A 20,301-nucleotide genomic window follows, 5' to 3' on the forward strand; every position below is an offset into this window, starting at 1 on the left:
ACACCTGATGAGCTGGGAAATTATAGAAACCATGAAAATGTTGCCATTTACGCTGGCAGAAACTTTGAAGGCTTTCCATATTTACTTGGGCTGTGAGATACATTCTGAACTTGCACATCCTCTCAAAATGATGGGGTATATTTTTTAATTTAAAATTTGACTTTTTCTTTCTTCTTTCTTTGACTTCTTCTTTCTTTCCTTTTTCTGTATTCTATTTCCTATAAGCACCCAGAATCTTATGTGGTTTCAACTCTAAGTTTGTTGCCTTTCTCAGCCCTCAACTCCCTGCTTTTTGTTAGAACTGGATGATCTTTAAGGTCCCTTCCAACCCAAACTATTCTATGATTCTGTGATTTTTTTTGGTGCATGCTCAGGTCACCCCCTCACCCATGTCTGGTTTCAAAGGAGGTGAGAAGTGCTTCCCTCTGGACTGAAATAAAGATCTCCATAGTTTAGTGAGAGGAGAAGAGAGATAAAACCTCCTTGCATGGACACAATCACCAGCAGCACCAACAGATCCCATTTGCTTGTTCAGCACCTGGTTCATCCCAGAGTTCTGAAAATGTACCTGAGAAGGTGCTAAGAACTGCCACAGTTAAGGAGTGAAGTTCCTATTATTTATGGAAGTCCTAACCAGGACTTCAGAAGGCAACTACTGCAAGTAAACTGACTTGTAAAACAATACAGCAGATTTTCAGAAAATAATACATTTTCAGTTTGCACAGCAGAAACCAGTGAACTGCTGTGTAAATTTATATACAGCAGCTGGAGCTGTAAAACCACTAAAATAAACTGCTTCTCATAAGATTCTTGCCAGACATATTTGGCATGTTGAGTAACAGCAAATAAAGTATTTGTGAAGAATTAAAAAGGTAGTAATTTGTACAGGATTATTTTTCTTATCCCCACTTGCTTTTTTTGCCCTTTCATTGGTGAGGCAATTAAAATTTTAAATAAAAATTGAATGAATGCTAGTGAGCATTAATGCAGAACATATGAAGATGGAAACTGCTAGCAATCTGTTCTAGCAACCAAAATTATGTCTTTCAGGCAAGCAAAGGATTCTTTCTGAAGTGACCCAGCCTGTAATCCCTCTAAAGTATATTGGTTGACACAAATAATTAGCTCAGCCAAATAACTAAATAAATGCCTGTACAGGACATTCTCAAACTAGGGTTTAACAACTGCAATAAAAATGGTTTTTTAAAACCTTGATTTGAAATGGAAACTGGGTTTCTTACCTGAGCTGAAGAATTCCATAAAAAATAAGGTTAGCACCTTACATACAGTCTGATGGGAAAAGATACAATCCAACTAAGAATTCCTCCTTTTCCTTTTACACTCAACCATCTGACTCTAGATAAGAACAACAGGATCCCTCCTGGCAATATTTAAAACAACAGTACCAGCAGCACTAACAGTAGGAGATAATAAAATTAACAAGATAGGAATTGATGCACTGCATTCTGATTACTGAGGCTTTTGCTATTGAGCCATAATTTGGAGAGCTTCCTCAAAATTGATCTGAACATTATGGGTCTAGAAATCACCATGAAAATGCCAGAACTGTCACCATCTCCACTCTGGAGCATATGGGAAAAACCAAAATGTCTTAAGTTCTTTACTCTTTGGAGTATTTCTATTTCTGCTCTGTGTTTTTGAGTGCTAAGATGTCATTCAGTGTCTTCCCTGGCTGCAGCCATTCTCACAGCATTGTTTCCAGAGCTCCAAGTTGCCCAGCAAGTGACTCCTTTGTAATTCAAGAGTTAAGAAAATGGATTCTGATAATTTCCAAGCAGATATGTTTGGCTTTAATAATTTAATTTGCATAGTCACACATAAATCACATATGTGAAAAGCTTCAGAACTTAAAACAGGCATTGATTGGATGATGGGGAAAAGGACTGCCTTACCAGCTCTGCTTCATGAAATTGTCTATTTACATGAAGTCTAGCAAAAAGGATTTTCCTATTTGCAGTAGGGTGTTCTCAAGTCTTAGCTCAGTCCTGGGGACTTAACTGCTTTCAGGACTTCTGTGGTTGTGAGATTTCACCTTGTTTTTCAACTGGTGACAAGCAGAAAAAAGTATTTGTGTATCAAAACAGAAACTGAGACTCTTGCTGAAAGAAAAAAATGTACCCTAAAGCAAAAATCTTAAAACAGACCTTTCTGAAAATACAGCAAATATAATCACAGAATATGCTGAGTTGGAAGGGACCCACAAGGATCATATAACTCCTGGCCCTGCACAGAACACCCCAAGAATCACACCCTGTGCCTGAGAGCACTAACCAAATGTTTCCTGAATTCTGACAGGCTTGGTGCTGTGATCACCTCCCTGGGAAGCCTCTTCCACTGCCCAACCACCCTCTGGGTGAAGAACCTTTTTCTAATATCTAGCTAAAGTTTTGCATTAATTTAAGTTAGTGCAAGCCAAGATCATTACCCAAGAAGTCACGAATATCAGAAACTTAATTTTGGCAAAAAAAAGGTTTTACTGAAGATGCCAGATCTTCCAGAAATGACCTTGTCCAATTTTTCAGGGGACTTGTGAGTAAAATAACAGCTGCTGCCCAGAGTACACCAGTGTAAAGCTTTGTGTGATAGAGGTCAGAGGGCAGGCAGAAATCTTAGCTTCCCAATCAATGCACAACCCTTTCCAACCCAGTGACTGTGTGAGGGAGGATCTCTCCCTCCCCATTTCCAGTGAGGTCTGACATGACATGACAGATCTGCCACCCACAGGCCTGTGAGGTGTAACATCCAGCAGGTTTGCTGTGATGCTGCTTTAACAGTGATTGAAGAGCAAAACTCGATTTGTAAAAGCTCTCACAATTCCTCCAGACCCATCAAACACAAGAAGAAAATCTGTCAGAAGCTGTTCTGTGCCTGAAAGGACTGAAGGCTGGCACCAGGGCATCAGATGAAGAGAAAAGGCACTGCCATCAGCTGGCACCAGCAGCCACCCCAGGCACCTCAACTCAGAGCAGCACCAGGAGCTGGAGCTTGACCCCCTCATTCAGTTCTGGGCTCAAACCCCTGCTCTTATTGCCTTGCTGTGGCTCTGTAGGACAGCTTGGGGACAACAGGGCTCCCTGCTTATTCTTTGACATGGCTGTGCTGAGCTTGGCATGAGGAGCTTCAATGTGCTAAAGCCAAGAGCTCAATGGCAGAAATGTCTCTATTCCCTAAGCTGGACTTCAGGAAGAGCCAAGGTGCAGAGAGATGTGCAATGGCACCTGGCCCCAGCTCAGAGAACAAAGCTGGAGCTGGCCAAGAGCTGCCTGGAACAGAATGCAGAATGGGTTGAAAGGTGTCAAACTTGTAAACTTCTTTCTTTCTTTAGATCTCTCTGCGTAAATATGCATACAAGCATGCATATATACATATATAAATATATATGCTTGTATTCCTATGTCTGTGCATAAAAGAATGCAGGCCTGAGAAATGTGAAAAACCCTAATGAATTTATTCTGGCATTATCATTACTTCTCTTCAGCAAAGGAAAATAACCCCAAAACAAAATGAAGTAAAATGAAATAGTGTCTTTTAAAACGAAACAAGATTTCCTCCTGCAAAAGCTCTTCATGAGAGCATGCTGTTTGCCCATTTTTTTGCCAGCTCTTCACAAACAACTTTGGAGAAAACGGGCAGTTTTTAGAAAAATACAGAGAAGTCAAAAAGATCTATTTCTGTAACTTTCAAGAGAATCAATATCTGGATGAAGATAGACCCACAATAAATGTTCAACTGTGAGTGAATTGTGGTGATTTTTGCCCATATTCCAGCAAAATCAGTAGGAAATAGAAGAAATAGCCTCAAGCACCAACATAAAGAAAATGAAGTAGTGCCAATCTTGCTACTGATACTACAAATAATTAAGTCTTTAAGAGAGAGAAAAAAAGAATATTTTTACAAAAACAGAGAGATAATACGTATTAAAAAGAAGGAAAAGGCTGAAATTTCCTAGGCATGACTTTGGAGAAAGACTTTATACATGTCTTGATCTATTTATATCCTATATTCAGACAGAGATATCTCTGGATATGAGAAAATTTAGTTTCTAAAACTTTCTACAAAAGGAAACCAGAACTTATTAAATTAACAAAGTTCAAGTTAAGGACCTGTATTTATGAAGGCATGATACAAGGATAATTAAATTTTCCAGATATTAATTAAGTGGAACAAATTTTATTAGGAGGCATCATGTTCTTTGGAATTGAGACTTCTGTTGCCACAAAAAAGAAGAAAAAAAAAAAAGAAAGAAGAAAGTATTGTGATTTTTACATCAGTCTTTTAAGACATGACTCCAAGATGATGCCTCACTTCTAAATCACTGCTGAGTAGGTAAATCTCTTTGTTAAAAAGCAAGCTGGTAAATGGCTACACACAGAACCTCACTGAAAATGCCACAGCAGAATCTGTGATAACTTCAAATTATGCAAAAATAATATATTCCTGAACACGTTTCTCCCAAAAAATTGTGGTTTATATAGAACTACTCAGGCAGATCAGGACAAGAAATCTAAGCAGCAAATGCCTGAAACCAACTCTTTTAAACAATTGAACACTTTTGAACTGCAAGATATACTAACTACAAACTGCCCTTTTCACATTCTCTAGTGAGATATTAGCAGATTGTATCTAAGTGTAGTCATACAACTTAAATAATTCTATAAAAGATATATTTCAAAAGGTGATTTTGAATGCAGCAAATGCAGGACTATTTTAGATAATGCCTTTTTCTCAACAGAAAGTTTCATGTTTCTCTAGTGAGCCCATGCCCAGTTCTGTGAGATTGAGTGAGCTGCACAAGGATTTCACTATGAATTTCAAGGTCTGAAGCTCCCTTATTTCAGTCCTAACATTGGTGTTCAAGTAGCAGGCAGATATTAAAAAACACCAGAGTTTAAACAGAGTAGAAAGCTGCATCTCCAAAATCCTGTCAGAAACGGCTGCTTTCTGTGCAATCCATATAAAGCCGTTTGTGCTTTTAATTGTTAAAAATTTTCAGTTCTTCTGCATCAGTTGGTCTGTCTTTAGTATCTTGCAACATTTTTTCTGCTGCAAGAGAAGTTTTAGTTATGAAAGAAAAGGTTTCCAAACTACTAGGATCTTTTCTCTTGTCATGATACCAGCCTACCACGATTATTTTAACAGTTCGCAAAATTTTAACTTCTGCTCTGATGCTCTACAACAAAACTGTAACTTGAAAAATAAGTATTTATGGTGGAATCTTCCAGTTTTGAAAACATGCATGGTAGGAATATTGGAAAACTCTTACCTGTATAAGCAGAACCACATAGCACGGTAACGAAATTTGATTAAAAACTCTCCAAAATAAAGAGGGCTTGCATTTTTTGAGAGCATACAGCATTTATCTCACTTTATGATTAGCAAACTGGCACAAGACTCAAAACCACAGAGGACACTGAAAGTCTGCTGTGCATTCACTCATGGGTTAAAGCAACTTTTAACTTTCAGGCTGCGCCCTCTAAGAAGAAGTGGCAAAATTCCCAGGCCAACTGGCAACGTATGGATGGATGGATATATGCATTACAAGTCACTGCAAGGCAGAACAAAACCCACAAACAGCACCACCAACTTTGCAGTGGTTAAAAAAGTCAAGCAGGAGAGCAGAAAAGAAGTGGAAGGGTGGAGAGGTGAGTACCAAGCAAGCTGCTCAGTAATGAGGAAAACAGCTCAGTTTAGTATTATTATTTATACTTTCACACTTGCACTAGGAGCTCTCTTTTAACTCATCATCAATGTTTAACTTCAAATACTTCTGTCCTTGGTTTAGGAGGCAGACTCCCTTACATTGATGCAGCATTTGTAGCTGCTTTGGCTTTTTTTATACTTTTTCACCTGAGGCAAACAGATAAATATTTCACCACTTTATGTACTATCAAGGGCCTTTTCCTGCTGCTAATAAGGAAGTAATGCATTGCTAGAAAGAACAAACAACTGATTAGTTGTGAAATAGTCCCGCTGATACTGAAACTAGCACTAAATCTGGAACTTCAGAAAAAGGAAACTGTTGTCTGGTGAATCCCTGAACGTTGTTGTGTCTGCTTCTCCAGCTGTGCATTTTCTGGACAGAGAGTAAAATAAATGAGAGACTAGTTAAGATTTACAGCTTTGCTCGCTTTTTAAGGTCACACTCTCTTAATGAGCAATTGTTCATCCTGGCACTTGCTGCCACTAAAACAGTTGATAGCAACTCTAATACCAAGTCAGTAGTGATAGAGATATATGTCCCTAACCCCCAACAACCTACAGCTGAGGGAGAACAATGTCTCCTGCATCTTCCAGTCTTCTCTTACATTTTTAAGCTGCCAAATGGAATCTGAAGGGAAGTCACCTTCACACTTATTCCCATTAAAAAATGTCCATTTTTAAAATCAGACTAATTTTATTAGTATTTCTTTATTTTTGGTATGTCAGATGGCATTGCTGCAAAGAAAAAAATTGATTTATGATGGCTTTTCCAATTGGCATCACTTTTATTCCAAGCTGGCAATTAACTTCCTGCCTAATTTGTAACAATTTAAAATGAAGCATGTAGCAATGTTTATAGGCAGAGCCATGACATTTGTGTTTGGCTGAGGCAGTGGTCACCAGCAGGCTCAATTTATCACTTTTAATTTAAACTCCCATGCCAATGATTTTCATTCTTAAAGCTATGACTGGCATTTATGGATTTCAAAATCAAAGGGAAAATAAGCTACAGTTAGGAATTCAACCACTCAGATCAATGAAAACTTGTTTTATAACTGAGAGTGCTCCAGTTAAATCCCCATCTGCCTGACAGAAGGAATTTAATGTTTCAAACAGTTCCTTTCCCACTTTAAACTGAGAAGAACTTTTTATTGCAGCACTAAGCCACCTCTTGCTGGACAGATGCCAACTATTGATGCTGTGTTCTCAGGAAATATTGTGAAGCAAATAAAGGTGAGTGCACCAACCTAAAGAACCATGAACTAATAACCAAATGTCGATCCCTGAACTGTGTGATTGTTGCTACTGTTCTCTTTTCAGACATTTGATGCACTATTTCACTGCTGGAAGGTAGTAGCAAAAATTTGAGAGGAATTAGTAAATGGAAGGACATACTTCATAGGAATTTATTGTGAAAATAAATGTCAGTTAAATTTCTGAACCACTTAGAAGGTGAATAACCTGGATTCTTTGGTCCACTATCTCACAATTAGGAGTTAATTCAATTTAGAATTATTTTATATTACCTTAAAAGGTTAAATAGAAGGTACATATTTTTTTACTTTTATTACTTGTGAAAATATGTACTAAAATAAAGAATGAATAGAGACATCCACATGTCTGTTATAGTGGTGTCATAAAAACACTCACCCACCCAGGTCAGAAAAATAGAGAGTGAAGGAGAGAAACAGAAGTCCACATATTATTCCATATAACTCTATATTATACAGCAATTAACAATCTTTTTCTATGGAAACTGGGAAGTAATTTAAAAATGTTAAAATATACTTTATGTGGATATTTGGATGGAAAGCTTTGTTTTGGTTTGTTTTCTAAATAGCATCTCCTTGGCCATAGTTTTCCATCCAGAAAAAGATGCTACGATTTCCTAAATAATTCCTAATCTCTTAGTAAATCACTTTTTTTTTTTTTTTTTGAGATCACTGTGTCATCCAAACACCAAAGATTTTAGCTGTGAAATAGCCAAAGATGATTTGAGGGCCATTTTCTGTCTCATTAGTCTCCCTGTACATCCTTGAATTCACAGGATTATCTGCCCCCACTCTACTGCTCTAAGTTGGTTCCCTTCCCAATTTATCACCCAGTAAAGCAGCCAAAAGGAACCTGCTGCACTTTGTAATGAAATGTCCCATACAGGAAATAAGCTTCAAGAAATAAAACCACATAGAAAATCAGTACCCATTAAAGGATTGAACATATATATTTTGTTTTGCTTAAAATGGCTGTGAAAGTCACCAGAAGTAAAATAATTGCATTTATTGAAATCTGGAGAATTTGTAGTACTGCAGACAAATTTGTGCCATTCTTGTTTTCTGTTGCAAATATTGCAGTTTTTACAAGGACTATCAAATATTGCTGTAACTCAGAATAATGGAATATTTTCATACTTTAAATTCCATAGAGTATGCTTTAATAATATTTGCCCTTATTAATTCTTTCTATCTGTAATTATTGCAAGGGTTTCTAAAACCCCCAATAGGTAAGCAGGAATATCTAAGAAGAAAGAACAAATAATCTGAAAAAGTTCCATGGAAAATATGTAAGTATTACAAAATATTTCCACAAAATTAAATAGTCTTACAGCAAATAGAAAGATATTAACATATCAACCTGTATTTAGTTTTAGTTAGACTAACAAATCACTGATAAACTATTATTTCACACTATTTATACATATATTGAAAGACTTCTTTTTATAATATATGGATGCATGTAGAACCAAAACTATATATAGTAAGTACTATGTCTTTTTTATCCTTCAAATATCTTTAATTATAGGAAAAAAAATCATCGTGATATTGTAATTAATTTTAATTTTCCATCAACTGAGATTAATAGTGATGTGCTCATAAAAACTGACATATATTCCACCCACCCCAGTTTTTTTTGAAGATGTCAGCATTATCCTCCCTAAATTGCCTTAGAAAGCCACATTTTTAATGTCTGACAATAAAACCATCATCTTGAAAGACAAACAAATTTTATTCACCGTGCTGCTTAAAAGAGCTTAGCTTTATGATGTTTATGAGCATGTAAAGACTATCTAGGAAGTTTATCCAGAATTCTACTATAGATATAAATATGGAAGACAAACATCTGCATGGATTTTTCTTTTGGAATTGTTCACCACCCAGAATTAGGGCTGTCAACATTCCTGATGCTTAGCTAGAAATGTTAGGCAATCTGTATAAACCAGCTGTGTTACAGAGCAGTGGTTAACAGAAAGGGAAATATTATAAAAGGAGAAGATAATGAAGTAAATGTGATATTAGATAAGCTGCTAAACTGATCAATAGATAAAACCTCCTACAGCATGTCCCTAACCCTGCAGAGAACTGCACTGAGATACACTTTGGAATGTGATGGTAAAACCTTAGAGTCCATGGTGATGCCTTGGTGTGTTTGTGGCAGGGCTGGAGGTGTTGGGACACAGCTTCCTTTACACCAGCTCCTATGGGTTGCACCATGAGAAGCTATTCTCTGAAATTTGCCTTAAAAAAATCTCACAAACATTTTTTTGTTTAGTTGAGAATAATCAAATTTCAGTGTGATTTGATTAATTAATCAAATTAATAAAATTTCAGTATTACAGTGTGCTGTTTCATGCAGCAAAGGTTACCACTGGTACCACTGAACCTGATGCTTTCAGGAAAAGGTCAAGGAGATGAATGCAGATAAAACCCTGCTCTTCTGCTCAAGATAATTTCTCAGCACCAAAATAATAGACATCAGGGAAGGAAGTTAATACAGCTCTGCAGTCACATGTATTCTCTAAAAAGGTTTTTCATCTTCATCTTAAATTATTACACTTTTTGGTTTATTTTTCATACTATAAATTCTTTCATTATCATGGCTCTTTCTTTCACTCAGGTTTGCCATGAGAATGGTTTTGTGTATCATCTTCATCCTCCTTTTGGCTATCCTGACTCTACACGGAGATAGCAAAATAAAACACTTGTATCTGATGCAATGTATGCCACTTTAGCAAGAGAAAACAACAACAAAAAAAACCTCTGAAAAGCCAATCCTTTACAGAATTAGTTGCACTTCCTCTAGGTCAAGAAGTATGAAAAGGATTTAAAATGGTTTTATTGAAAAAATCCACTTGAGAACCTCCTGAATATTCTTGCTTAGGTGAAGGTTTTAAGGGAAGCCTTAAAAGAAGAGAAACAAAGAAAAAATATGCATATTTAATATGCAAGAATCAGTTCTTACTGGAAACTAGACATTGCATGCTGGATAGAAATAAGATTTAGCAGATTATGAGTGTGGCTTTTTCCCCCTTTTCCCCCTGGCCAAGAATGCATCCCCCAATCTTAACGCTTCCTATCTCTGACAGATGAGGATTCAGACTCAAATATGAAGTCTCACTTCAAAAAGGTGTTTTTAAAATTCAAGAAAGGTTGTTTTTAAATACACATGCACTTCTAAATTAAATATTAGATTTGCATACCCTGGCTACTATAAACTTTCCAGAGGAGCAATCTTTATTATTCATTCATAGGAGCACAGTATAAATTTTACCACAGTAGGAAAACATCTAAATATGCAACACAGATATGAAGAGAGCAAGCAGATGTCTCATTGTTAGCATGGGCAGAAAAAGGTAACAGCATGTTATTAGTAATACCTTGAAGCTAACAGAGCTGTAAAATAAACTTCTAAAGCTTAGGAAACTATATAAATTTGAGTCTGCTCTCATTCCAAAGCGCACAACTTAGTGCCATTATTGTGTATAAATTAAAACTATTTTCAAAATGTGAGCCTAAGGCAAATGCATATGGAAGAGTCAAGAGTTGTTGATTGTAATGAAGAAACTACTTTTAAGAAGCAAATTAATCAGGCAAACTGTTGAAACATTGTTGCTTTAAAGACTCTGAACATTATCAGAATTGGTTTGTAATTTCCTGTGTCTTTCATTTCGAACACACTCCCTACAGATTTGTGTCAAAGTCATGAAAGGTATAAACATGAATTTTTTCAGACTGATCATTTATGATGAATGTCTTCCTTTACTACACTTAACCAAAATCACTACTTTTACCACGAATGCAACAGAAATCATAATTTCACTTATCATGCACTGGAAACACCAGAGTTTCCTTTGGTTTTGTGTTGATCTTTTTTATCTAGTTTGATTGGCTGGTTTTGTTTTTTAATGAAATATCTTTCAGAAATGCTTTGGTAAACTTTGAAAACAGAACGTTCTTGGTGTAACTCTGAACATTTTCCTGAGTTGGTCAATTAACATTTGTTGCAGAAGTTTCTAATTCACTAATTCAGTTCATATCTGAAATACCTTGTTCCCTATCCTGACTAGAATACTCAATGGTGATCCTTTCCACTGCGTATCATTCATTGTGAGAGGTTCCAGATAACTGAAATGTGCTTAATTATCTTAACATGTTTCTTAGGCAAATTTGGAGATAGCACCAATGAGGTTATTTGACATTCTAGTTAAAATCACCAAAGTCAATAAATACACATTTCCTTCTTAGGGGTTTTATCATGTGCTGAATGCCCTTCACAGCTACTGACTACAACAGGAACAAACAAAATCAGGGCACATTTCTTATCTCAGTGCTGTGTGCCTGTCAATTTCTTTGTAATGACTATTTTACATATTTCTCCACAAATGCCCCTTTCACAAATTGAAATAAACTATTATTATTAAATATAAAATTGTTGCAGCACTTGGGTGTTGCATTTTAGTGACTACAACAGAAATCAGAAATCTAGTGAAAATGCATGTCATGGACAAATTGCTAATGGTTATAAATAATGGTGCACTCTGCAATGAAAGAAACTATTACAGAAGCTGAAAGACCAGACTGGTAAGTAAATTGTGGGAAAAAATATAGCATTGATTAACCTTTCCCCTTCTCATTCAAACTAGAATTTAATTTTGTTCTCCTGATATTGTGCAAGTTAGAGGAATGTATCTGAAAATACATGCATTGTATTTGCTGACATTGGCTGACTCACTTATGGCTAATTCTGGTGTACAAGAGATGAAAATAAATGCAACCAGCTTGACTTTTGCTACCTTAAGAAAAATGAGTGGTCATCCAAATTCTCCAGCAGAAAAAGAACATATCTGTTAAAAAAATTATAAGCATTAAAAAACCATTCAGGAGATAAATCAAGATTGTTCCAAAAGCCACTTCTCTCCTTTGAATGCTGTATAGTAATCAGGCATATGTGCAAAAAGCCATCAGCTACAAGTAGTGTAGCTGTACAGAGGTTACCAGCAGATGAAAATCTGTGATTAACAACTATGTTGCACAAAGACCTTGGCTCTAAACTCTTAATTCTGGCAGACCTCAACAAGTCTGAGAACTGAGATGCAGAATTTCTCTCTTGTGGTTTTCTTTCCAATTGAAAATGCTTATTTATATACACACTGCTATAAATATATATGAATATATACATATATCACAAGCACACTGAATATTGTTTACATAATGATTAATTCCTTTAAAAACATATTGTTTAAATGTATTATCATGCATCTTGAGATTTTTTTAAAAACTGTACTCTTTGCTGTCCTCTCATCACCTTCAGTATAGATGTTTACAGATTGTCCCTAGTCAGTTACCAAGAAGTTGATATTTCTCTTCAAATTTTTCCCAAAAGTAGCATCAGCAATGCTGACAACAGTGCAGTGTTGGGTGGAACTCTCAGTGCAGCTGTAGATGTCCAATAAACAAATGCCATAAAGTTCTTTTTTATTGTCATCTATGAAAATGTCATGTTCTTTCTTTCATGTGGGCTGGAGCTTTGGCAATGTCTGATGGAGGGTTTTGTCAATGTTTTATAACCTCCTTTTATTATTTATGGATCTGCTGTTCCAATAATCAGCCATTTAGAAGAGCTGTTCCTTTAGATTTACAAGCTATTAACAAAAACAGTTTGGAAGATGGTTCAAAGGGGCTTCATCGTGTCATTATGAAAAAAGAGGCCTTCTTGACTTTAAAGTCACAAATGACAATCTTGTCTGTAGAGATTTGAGACTCAGGGGGGAAAAAAGGAAGTTGACTTTTGATTAGGGTGAATGTTGGATGCTGCTGTGGGGATCAGTTTAGGATGAATGAACAGGAAATTCCCCTGCCTCCCCAGTGAGAATCCTGAAACTCTACTGTCATCAGCCACAAGGATTAATCTTGATAAACTGATAAGCTGTCCTGGTCGTGATACTGAGACACAGAATGTCAGCCAGATGAGGCTCTTAGCCACTTACACCATCTCCACAGTGATTAATATACTTTATGCCTTTAATTCATGGTGATATGTTTGTGTTTGTTCCTGGAAGAGACACTGAAATCCTTCCAGGTATTCATCAATTCCCACAGCAATGAGTATAAGAGGTTCCTCTTTCTACAGACTGTCTCCACTGAACTATAAATATGTCTGAGGAAGCCACCTGTACTAGAAACAGACCTTAACTTAGTTAGAAAAAGGAATTAGATTAAACACTTCCAAACACTGGCGAGATTTTACCATCAGATTAGGAAACATTGCCTAGGATGTATCTGCCAATGGCTCACATAAAATAAGATGTATTAGACAACAGAATCCTGACAGATTTGCACTTTTGGGGTCTGACTGAAACTCTCAGCTGTCAACACCAGACAGACACAGAAAAATGAGACAAGTGTTTAATACAGTGGTAGGGTTGTGCCCTCAGAGTGAAGCCGCTCGTGCTCAGATTCTGCCAGCTGGCAGCAGGTCCTTGATGTCACCGAGACCAGATTCACCCACAAACTGCAGAACTGAGCAAGGAGAAGGCTTTCTAGGATGCAGTGGCAGAAAGGAAATTTCTCCAGGGTAAATTCTCCACCACTTGGGATATGTCTCATACTCCCACTCCTTGTAGTATGAAGTTAAAGCCCTGTCTGTTCTAAAGGAATAGAATGTATGAATGCACAGTGAGTGAAAACATACATGGACTGTTACTTGGAAATAGGGACTACTGTTTTAAAGTCTGTTTTGCTTAATTATGCATTATTTTCTACTTTAATTATGCATGAAAAACCTCCAGTACTTCTGAATTTTCTTTAGGCAATGCAGACACTATGGCATGCTAAGAAAGTTATATATTGAGATGTCTCTTCCTTCCATTAGTCATAAGAGAAGCATAAATTACAACTCAGCATATAATTCACTGCTTCTTCACACAATGATTTAAAGTTGATTGAGCACAATTACTTTGTACTCAGCATATTTACTGCTGTATAAAACTTTCTCTCTCTCATAAAGAAAAGGCATCCAGGCACTTTTCTGAACAATAGCATTGCTAACCAATTTTTGATGAGGCTTTTTGTGAAAACATGTTTTATCTTTCAGTTGTTTACAAATCACTTTAGCAGTGATTTGGAAAAGTGCTTTAATATGTACTAATGTTCCTTCTTGAGCAGGAACTTTGCTTAAGTGCTTTTCTGAGCAGAATCCTGTTTATCTGTCCATTTATCTGAGTTTAAAGTGAGAATTTATTCTGGTATCTCAAAACACTTTGAAACAAAGCTACTGAAGGGTAGCATATAGATCACTTCCCTCGTCTGCCCATCTGCAACATTTGTACTTCCTAACACACCCTGCCCTATCCTTGTTTGCCACACGGGCTGGACAAGACACAGCACATGCTGTGATTGTACAGGACCATAAATATATATATTTTCTTGGCTAGCCAGTCAACAGGCAGACTGAGTGGTCATTCAGCTGGTGTCTAATACAGAAAGCAACCCTCAGGTAGCTGAACTTTGCTTTTCAACTTGCAGACCTCACCAAGGGCTTGGTGACTGAAAGGTCATTCTTCGCAATTCTTTTGAATCTTTTTTGCTGTTATCAAACTCAGGTGGCTAATGGGTTCATATTTCTTTGTGGTGCATGACAGAAAATGTGGCCACAGAAATTTTGTTTCCTAATGAAGCCAAGGGTTAAAAACCAAACTCACTGATGTCAAACTTATGAGTCCTTGTATAAAATTAAAGGAAAAGGTAAGCAATATTACCAAGCAAATTTTACAAGCCTTAATCATATTAATTTTAGTAAATTTTTTAGTATTTGATCAGGTCTGGTAATGCTTTAGACATCAAATTACAGAGAGTTTTGAGGGATGCATATTGCAAAGCCTTTTTTCAAGTGTTAGTTTCCTTCAATCTGCTCCTTGTCACTGTTAAAGCTGAGTACCACTCTTAATCTTGTTGATACTTGCAACTGCATGAGCAGGCAGTTGAGATTTTAATATTAGTTGTGGTACGGCTCTGTGCATGAAAATCAGCCTTAATCACTTTTGAATTAGTTCACTTCTCCTGTCAGCAAATATTCCCCCTCTTTGGTGCTCTCAGACTACTCTCTTCACTAATGTGGCAGAATACAATTCTTCAGTTTCTGTGAATGCCCACAGAACTCTGCACTGAATTACTTTATTCAGCAACATTGCTCTCCAAAAAGAGAGAAAACCCCCTGAAGACCAAGCTAATAATTTTGCCTGTTTAATGACAAATCTGTTAATTTCACACAAACCAGTCAAAAGAAAAGGCCACTAGAGGGAAGTACATCCAATATGCTCAAAGAAAATAAATTTTTTAAAAACCTGTTCTTAATTATTGTAGCTAGCAGAATGGTTTGGACTTACAAAAGCAGATGATTTTGGTCTGTATTCTTAACAAAGATATGACAACTGAATAAAATAATTAAGGTATTTATAAAGAGGTCATGCACTTCCTGCAATGTGCATACCAAAACCATTAAAACGGTATGTAGGAAAAGATTGCATATTAAAAGGTAGTATCAACATGGGATAAATATTTTGTGTAGGTATAATTTATTGCACCTCTGTATCTTTCACATTAGACACATATCAATTGGTTGGATTTAAACCAGTATCTTTGGACTTCTGGTAAAGCAGTCCTTGTAAAAACAAATATATTTTTGTTGTCATGTCATATGTTTAATCTTGGATCTTTGTTTTCTATGAATATGTGCACAAACCTGCAGTATCATGCAATAACTACTACCCGTTCCATCAGAATTAAGATTATAAGGAAAGACTATCAGCAGTGAGTTTATAATAAAACCTCTGCAATGTTCCAAAGCTTTAGTTCTACAACTTGCTTTTCTGAGGTTGGAGACCCTAGCTTTTTCTATATCCCTTCTTATTTATGACTGAAAGTAACCCCAAAAAGATGTCCATTTTTCTCTCCATACTTTCCATCAACAAAAACTCCATGAATTTTCTTCCACATTTCATACAATGCTGCATTTCTTTCTTGTCCTTTTAAATATATAGTCACCATGCTCATAGTTTTATACAACTACACAGCCTGTAAGCCTACAGAAATGTTTTTTTCTTTATAACTACATTTTATATTTGACTCCATTTCATTTATTACAGTGCTTTCTCACACAAAGCTGTCTTTTTATATCCAGATAAACTGACAGATATCCTGAAAATCTGGTCTTAAATCCTCTGAAGCTTTTCCAATAGCATTTTTAGTAATGTAAGAATTATTAAAGGGAATGCAAACAATCTAGAGTTTACTCTCAGTGCGTCAAAAACTATCAAAGCATTGGTCTTTTCTCTGTTTTGAGTAAACTGCAGAGAAAATCTATATCCTTAAACCAGGGACAGACAACAGAAAAATACATTATTTTTTAAAAGCCTAACACTTAAATACACTTCACAAGCTGTATTCACACAGCTGTTACCCACTTTAGAAATGAACTGTATTTCAAGTGACCTCCACCTGGGTGAGCTTAGTGACTGCATTTAATACCATGGAGCAAAACATCCAAAAGGAAGTTTTCACAGGGGAAGTTTCCAGCACCTCACTTTCTCCCTTAGTGAGAAAGGGAAAGGGAGATGCAGGTTTCCAACACGATACATTGCCTCAGTGCTTCAGGCAATTGTCAATGCAAGGCCTATATATCATTAGGCATCTTATATAATTAGCTCTTCTGTTACCATCATGGACAGTGAGCAAGTGGGTTTTGTGCTTTTTCAAATCAATTTTCATGAATATTATTAGTATTACCATCAGTGTCATTATTATCATCATCATCACAGCAAGCTGTTCATTTTTTGCCCAAAGGCAAACGAGTCATTACTTACTCATCGACAAAACTACTCGTCCCAGATACACAGGTAAGCAGATTTTTGCTAGGCTGATCAGTGAAAGAACCCAGGGCCTTCCCTACAAGTGGAACATAACAGGATGCTCCTGAACATTAGCACTTTTACTTAGCAGAAACATATCATCAAATGTGTTCTACTCCAAACAGCAGTTCTGCCAGCTCAGTTCCTGTTCTACATTAAACACTTCAGCTGCAGTTGCAATGTCACCGCACAGCAGGTGAAAAACATTTCTGGAACAAATGTCAGCAAGGGATAATTCTGAAATAACCTTCTTGTCTACAGTTACACAAGCTAGAAGAGAGCAGTGCTATATGGATTGCATTGTTGCTAACCTATGATGCTGTTTCCTGGCACAGTAAGTATTACTAAAGAAGAAAAAGTTGCAGAAATAAACAAAAAATAGAGAGCTCTTTTAGTTTCCCATGTTCCTCACAAAGATTCACCTTGGACATGAATTCAAACTGAAATGGGGGCAAGAAAAAGCTCAAAACAACAATGCAAAGTTTAAACAAAAGGAATAAAAAAGAATCTATTAGGATAGCTCGCCTGAGGAAATGGCTCATATAGATGCAGAAGTATCTTACAGTGAGGTAAGCAGTATTATCTTTGCTATGAAACACAGATACCAAGGAAAGTGAGTTCACTTTCACTCTGCCTTCGAATTGTGGAGCTGTAATGGGTAACCTGTGCTGTTTTACTCTTGCAAAACTGAAGTTGCAAAAGCACCAGATAGACTCCAGTCCTGAAGAATCACTGACACAGCTGCTCTCAGATGGCTAAAGCCTGCACTTAATTTCAAACAGAAAGGTATGGGTTTGTGCCCTGTGTAATGGGGTCAAGGGCCACCCGCCAAAAGCATTTAATGCCCTCATCAGCAGAAGCTGAAAGTCCTCATGGAAGGCACTTAAAAGCATTCAGCAATCTGCAAAACCCCCTAACCACTGACCCAGGCTTCCGAGAAACGCAGGATCCCCCAGCGAGGGCCCAGGTGGCAGGGACACGGCGACAGACCCGCAGCGCTGGCACTTACCGTCTTGGTCTGTGGTGACCGTGATGGCTGTGAACTGCTTGGGGGAGAAGCTGAGCTCCGAGACGCCATTGGTGGCCTCGATCTCGAAGGTGTAGTTGACGTGGGACACGAAGTCGAGCACGGTGACGGAGGAGTTGGTGAGCCCCGTGTGGCGCGGGATGAAGCGGATGCCGCCGCCGCACACCTCGCACTGGCTGGCGTCCGAGCCGCACTTCTTACACACCACGCTGTAGGTGAGGTCCTTCCTCCCGCCCGTGTCGCTCGGGGGGCTCCACTCCAGCATCAGAGCTGTCTCGTTGATGTTGAAAACCACATTCCTCGGAGCAGAGGGTGGCCCTGCAGAAAAGGAGGGGAAAGCCTGTTAAGCCAGTGTTATCTACTTTGGAGAAAAAATTTGCCTTAAGGCATTTATTTGCAAATAAGAACTACATTTCAGTAATAGAGTCAATGTAAAAATTAAAAATTGTCTATACAATACTTGAAAAAAAAATGAACAATAAATTGGTGACATCATAAAAAGCTCAATAATCAAAATAACTTAGAATTAATTAAGTGTGGCATTCACATTCTCTGAAAAATCCCTTTGACCATGATTTTTCTCCTGGGATGCTGAGAAGCCTCAGAGAAAAGGGAAAACAATAATTATCCCATTTGCTTCTCCTGTGTTTTGCTCATGTGGAATGTATTTGGAGATTGTTTACCAGCAGGTGATTGTTCCATTGGATTCTGCTGTGAGTTGTTTTCACTCATTGGCCAATCAGGGCCAACCTGTGTTGAGACTCTGGAAAGAGTCACAAGTTTTCATTATTATCATTTTTAGCATTCTGTAAGTATCCTTTCTGTATTCTTTAGTACAGTTTAGTTTAGTTTTCTTTAATATCATATAATTTCATAAAATAATAAATTAGCCTTCTGAGAACATGGAGTCAGATTCATCTTTCCTTCCTTCGTCTGGGGGCAATGCAAATACAATAAGAAAGAATTTAAGAAAACACAAAAATGACTTGGGAACATCAGACCTAGACTACATAACCCAAATTTTCAAGAAATGGCTCTTGCTGCTGTGGGATACTGAGGAAGAGCTCTAACCCAAAATTTATATCCTTATTTTATGTCTAGTAATGTAGGCTTTTCTGACACTTAAAATCTTTGACATTTTGTAAGAGACAAATTGAGTAATAAATAAATAACAGCTTTGGAATAAAGACAAGAGGTAAAATTATTTGTATTAGTTTTTTACTGCCAGATATTTCTTTCTATCCTTCACTGCTTATCCCCAGGGATTTCTTTGCTGCTGTTCATTAACAGGGTTAGGTGGCAACAGGCCAAGACTATTAGGCATAAGAAGTTTTCTTTCTTTCCCACCTGGCATCTCATTAGCATCAGGATAACAGTGAAGACATCAACTTTTCAACTTAAAGGTCTAAAAGGATTATCAGAAAGCAGGAGAAAAAGTACTTTAAGGCTATGGGGAGGAATGCATAGACAACAAGCAGGTGTTAGAGCTGTCTGTGCACTGTCAGAGAACCACAGTGACCCACTTCCAATTTCCCACTCATCACACAACTGTCATGGACTGTCCAACAAGTTTTAAGTTGCTTGCTGACTTATTGTGTAGGATCGCATGGAAATCATCTGATGATTTATATATACATATAAAAATAAATATATAGTGTGATCTTGTGATTGCCCCCTGCAGTGAGCACTGGTGTGGCACCTTGAGTCCTTTGTCCAGTTCTGGGCTCCTCACGTAAAGAAAGGCATTGAGGGGCTGGAGAATGTCCAGAGAAGGGCAATGGAGCTGGAGCACAAGACTGATGAGGGGCAGCTGAGGGAGCTGGGGGTGTTCAGCCTGGAGAAAAGGAGGCTCAGGAACGACCTTATTGCTCTCCAAAACTCTCTGACAGGAGGGTGCAGCCAGATGGGGGTTGGTCTCTTCTCTCAGGCAAAAAGTGACTGAGAAAGGAAAATGGCCTCAAGCTGTGCCAGGGGAGAGGTTCAGGGTGGACATCAAGAAGAATTTATTCACAGAAAGGATAACCAGGCATTAGAATTTACTGCCCTCAGAGGCAGTGAAACCAAATTCCCTGGAGGTGTTCAAGAAACCACAACATGTGACACATAGTGCTGTGGTCTGGTTTACAAGGTGGTGATTGATCTAAGGTTGATCTTGGTGATCTTGGAGGTCTTTCCAACCTTAATGACCCTATAATTCTATGATTCCCTATCAGGTTCCACAGTTTAACAGAAGAACATTACCACCTATTTATTTTTTAGATAGGAATTAATGAAGGGGTGACAGAAAGGTACTAATTGTTACAGGATATCTGAATTATCTCAATTTCTTATTTTATTACTCTTCTTCCACTTAACATATTTCAAGCAAGCACGT

At 37.4% G+C, this 20,301-nt stretch overlaps 1 protein-coding gene across 6 annotated transcripts in view; it reads right to left on the reverse strand.

Annotated features, from left to right (window-relative positions):
* Positions 1 to 20,301, reverse strand: part of EPHA6 (EPH receptor A6) — a 374,179-nt gene that overhangs the window by 173,257 nt on the left and 180,621 nt on the right. For 5 of the 6 annotated variants that reach the window (XM_071433800.1, XM_071433802.1, XM_071433798.1 and 2 more), the window contains one exon: positions 17,910 to 18,245. In XM_071433800.1, the coding sequence (XP_071289901.1) occupies positions 17,910 to 18,245 (336 nt within the window). Of the gene's footprint in view, positions 1 to 17,909; positions 18,246 to 20,301 lie in introns of those variants that run through there. The other variant, XM_071433801.1, reaches the window with a different exon arrangement.

This window comes from Agelaius tricolor, unplaced genomic scaffold, assembly GCF_023055355.1.
Source record: "Agelaius tricolor isolate 1412-34295 unplaced genomic scaffold, bAgeTri1.0.p SCAF_9, whole genome shotgun sequence".
Lineage (NCBI taxonomy): Eukaryota > Metazoa > Chordata > Aves > Passeriformes > Icteridae > Agelaius > Agelaius tricolor.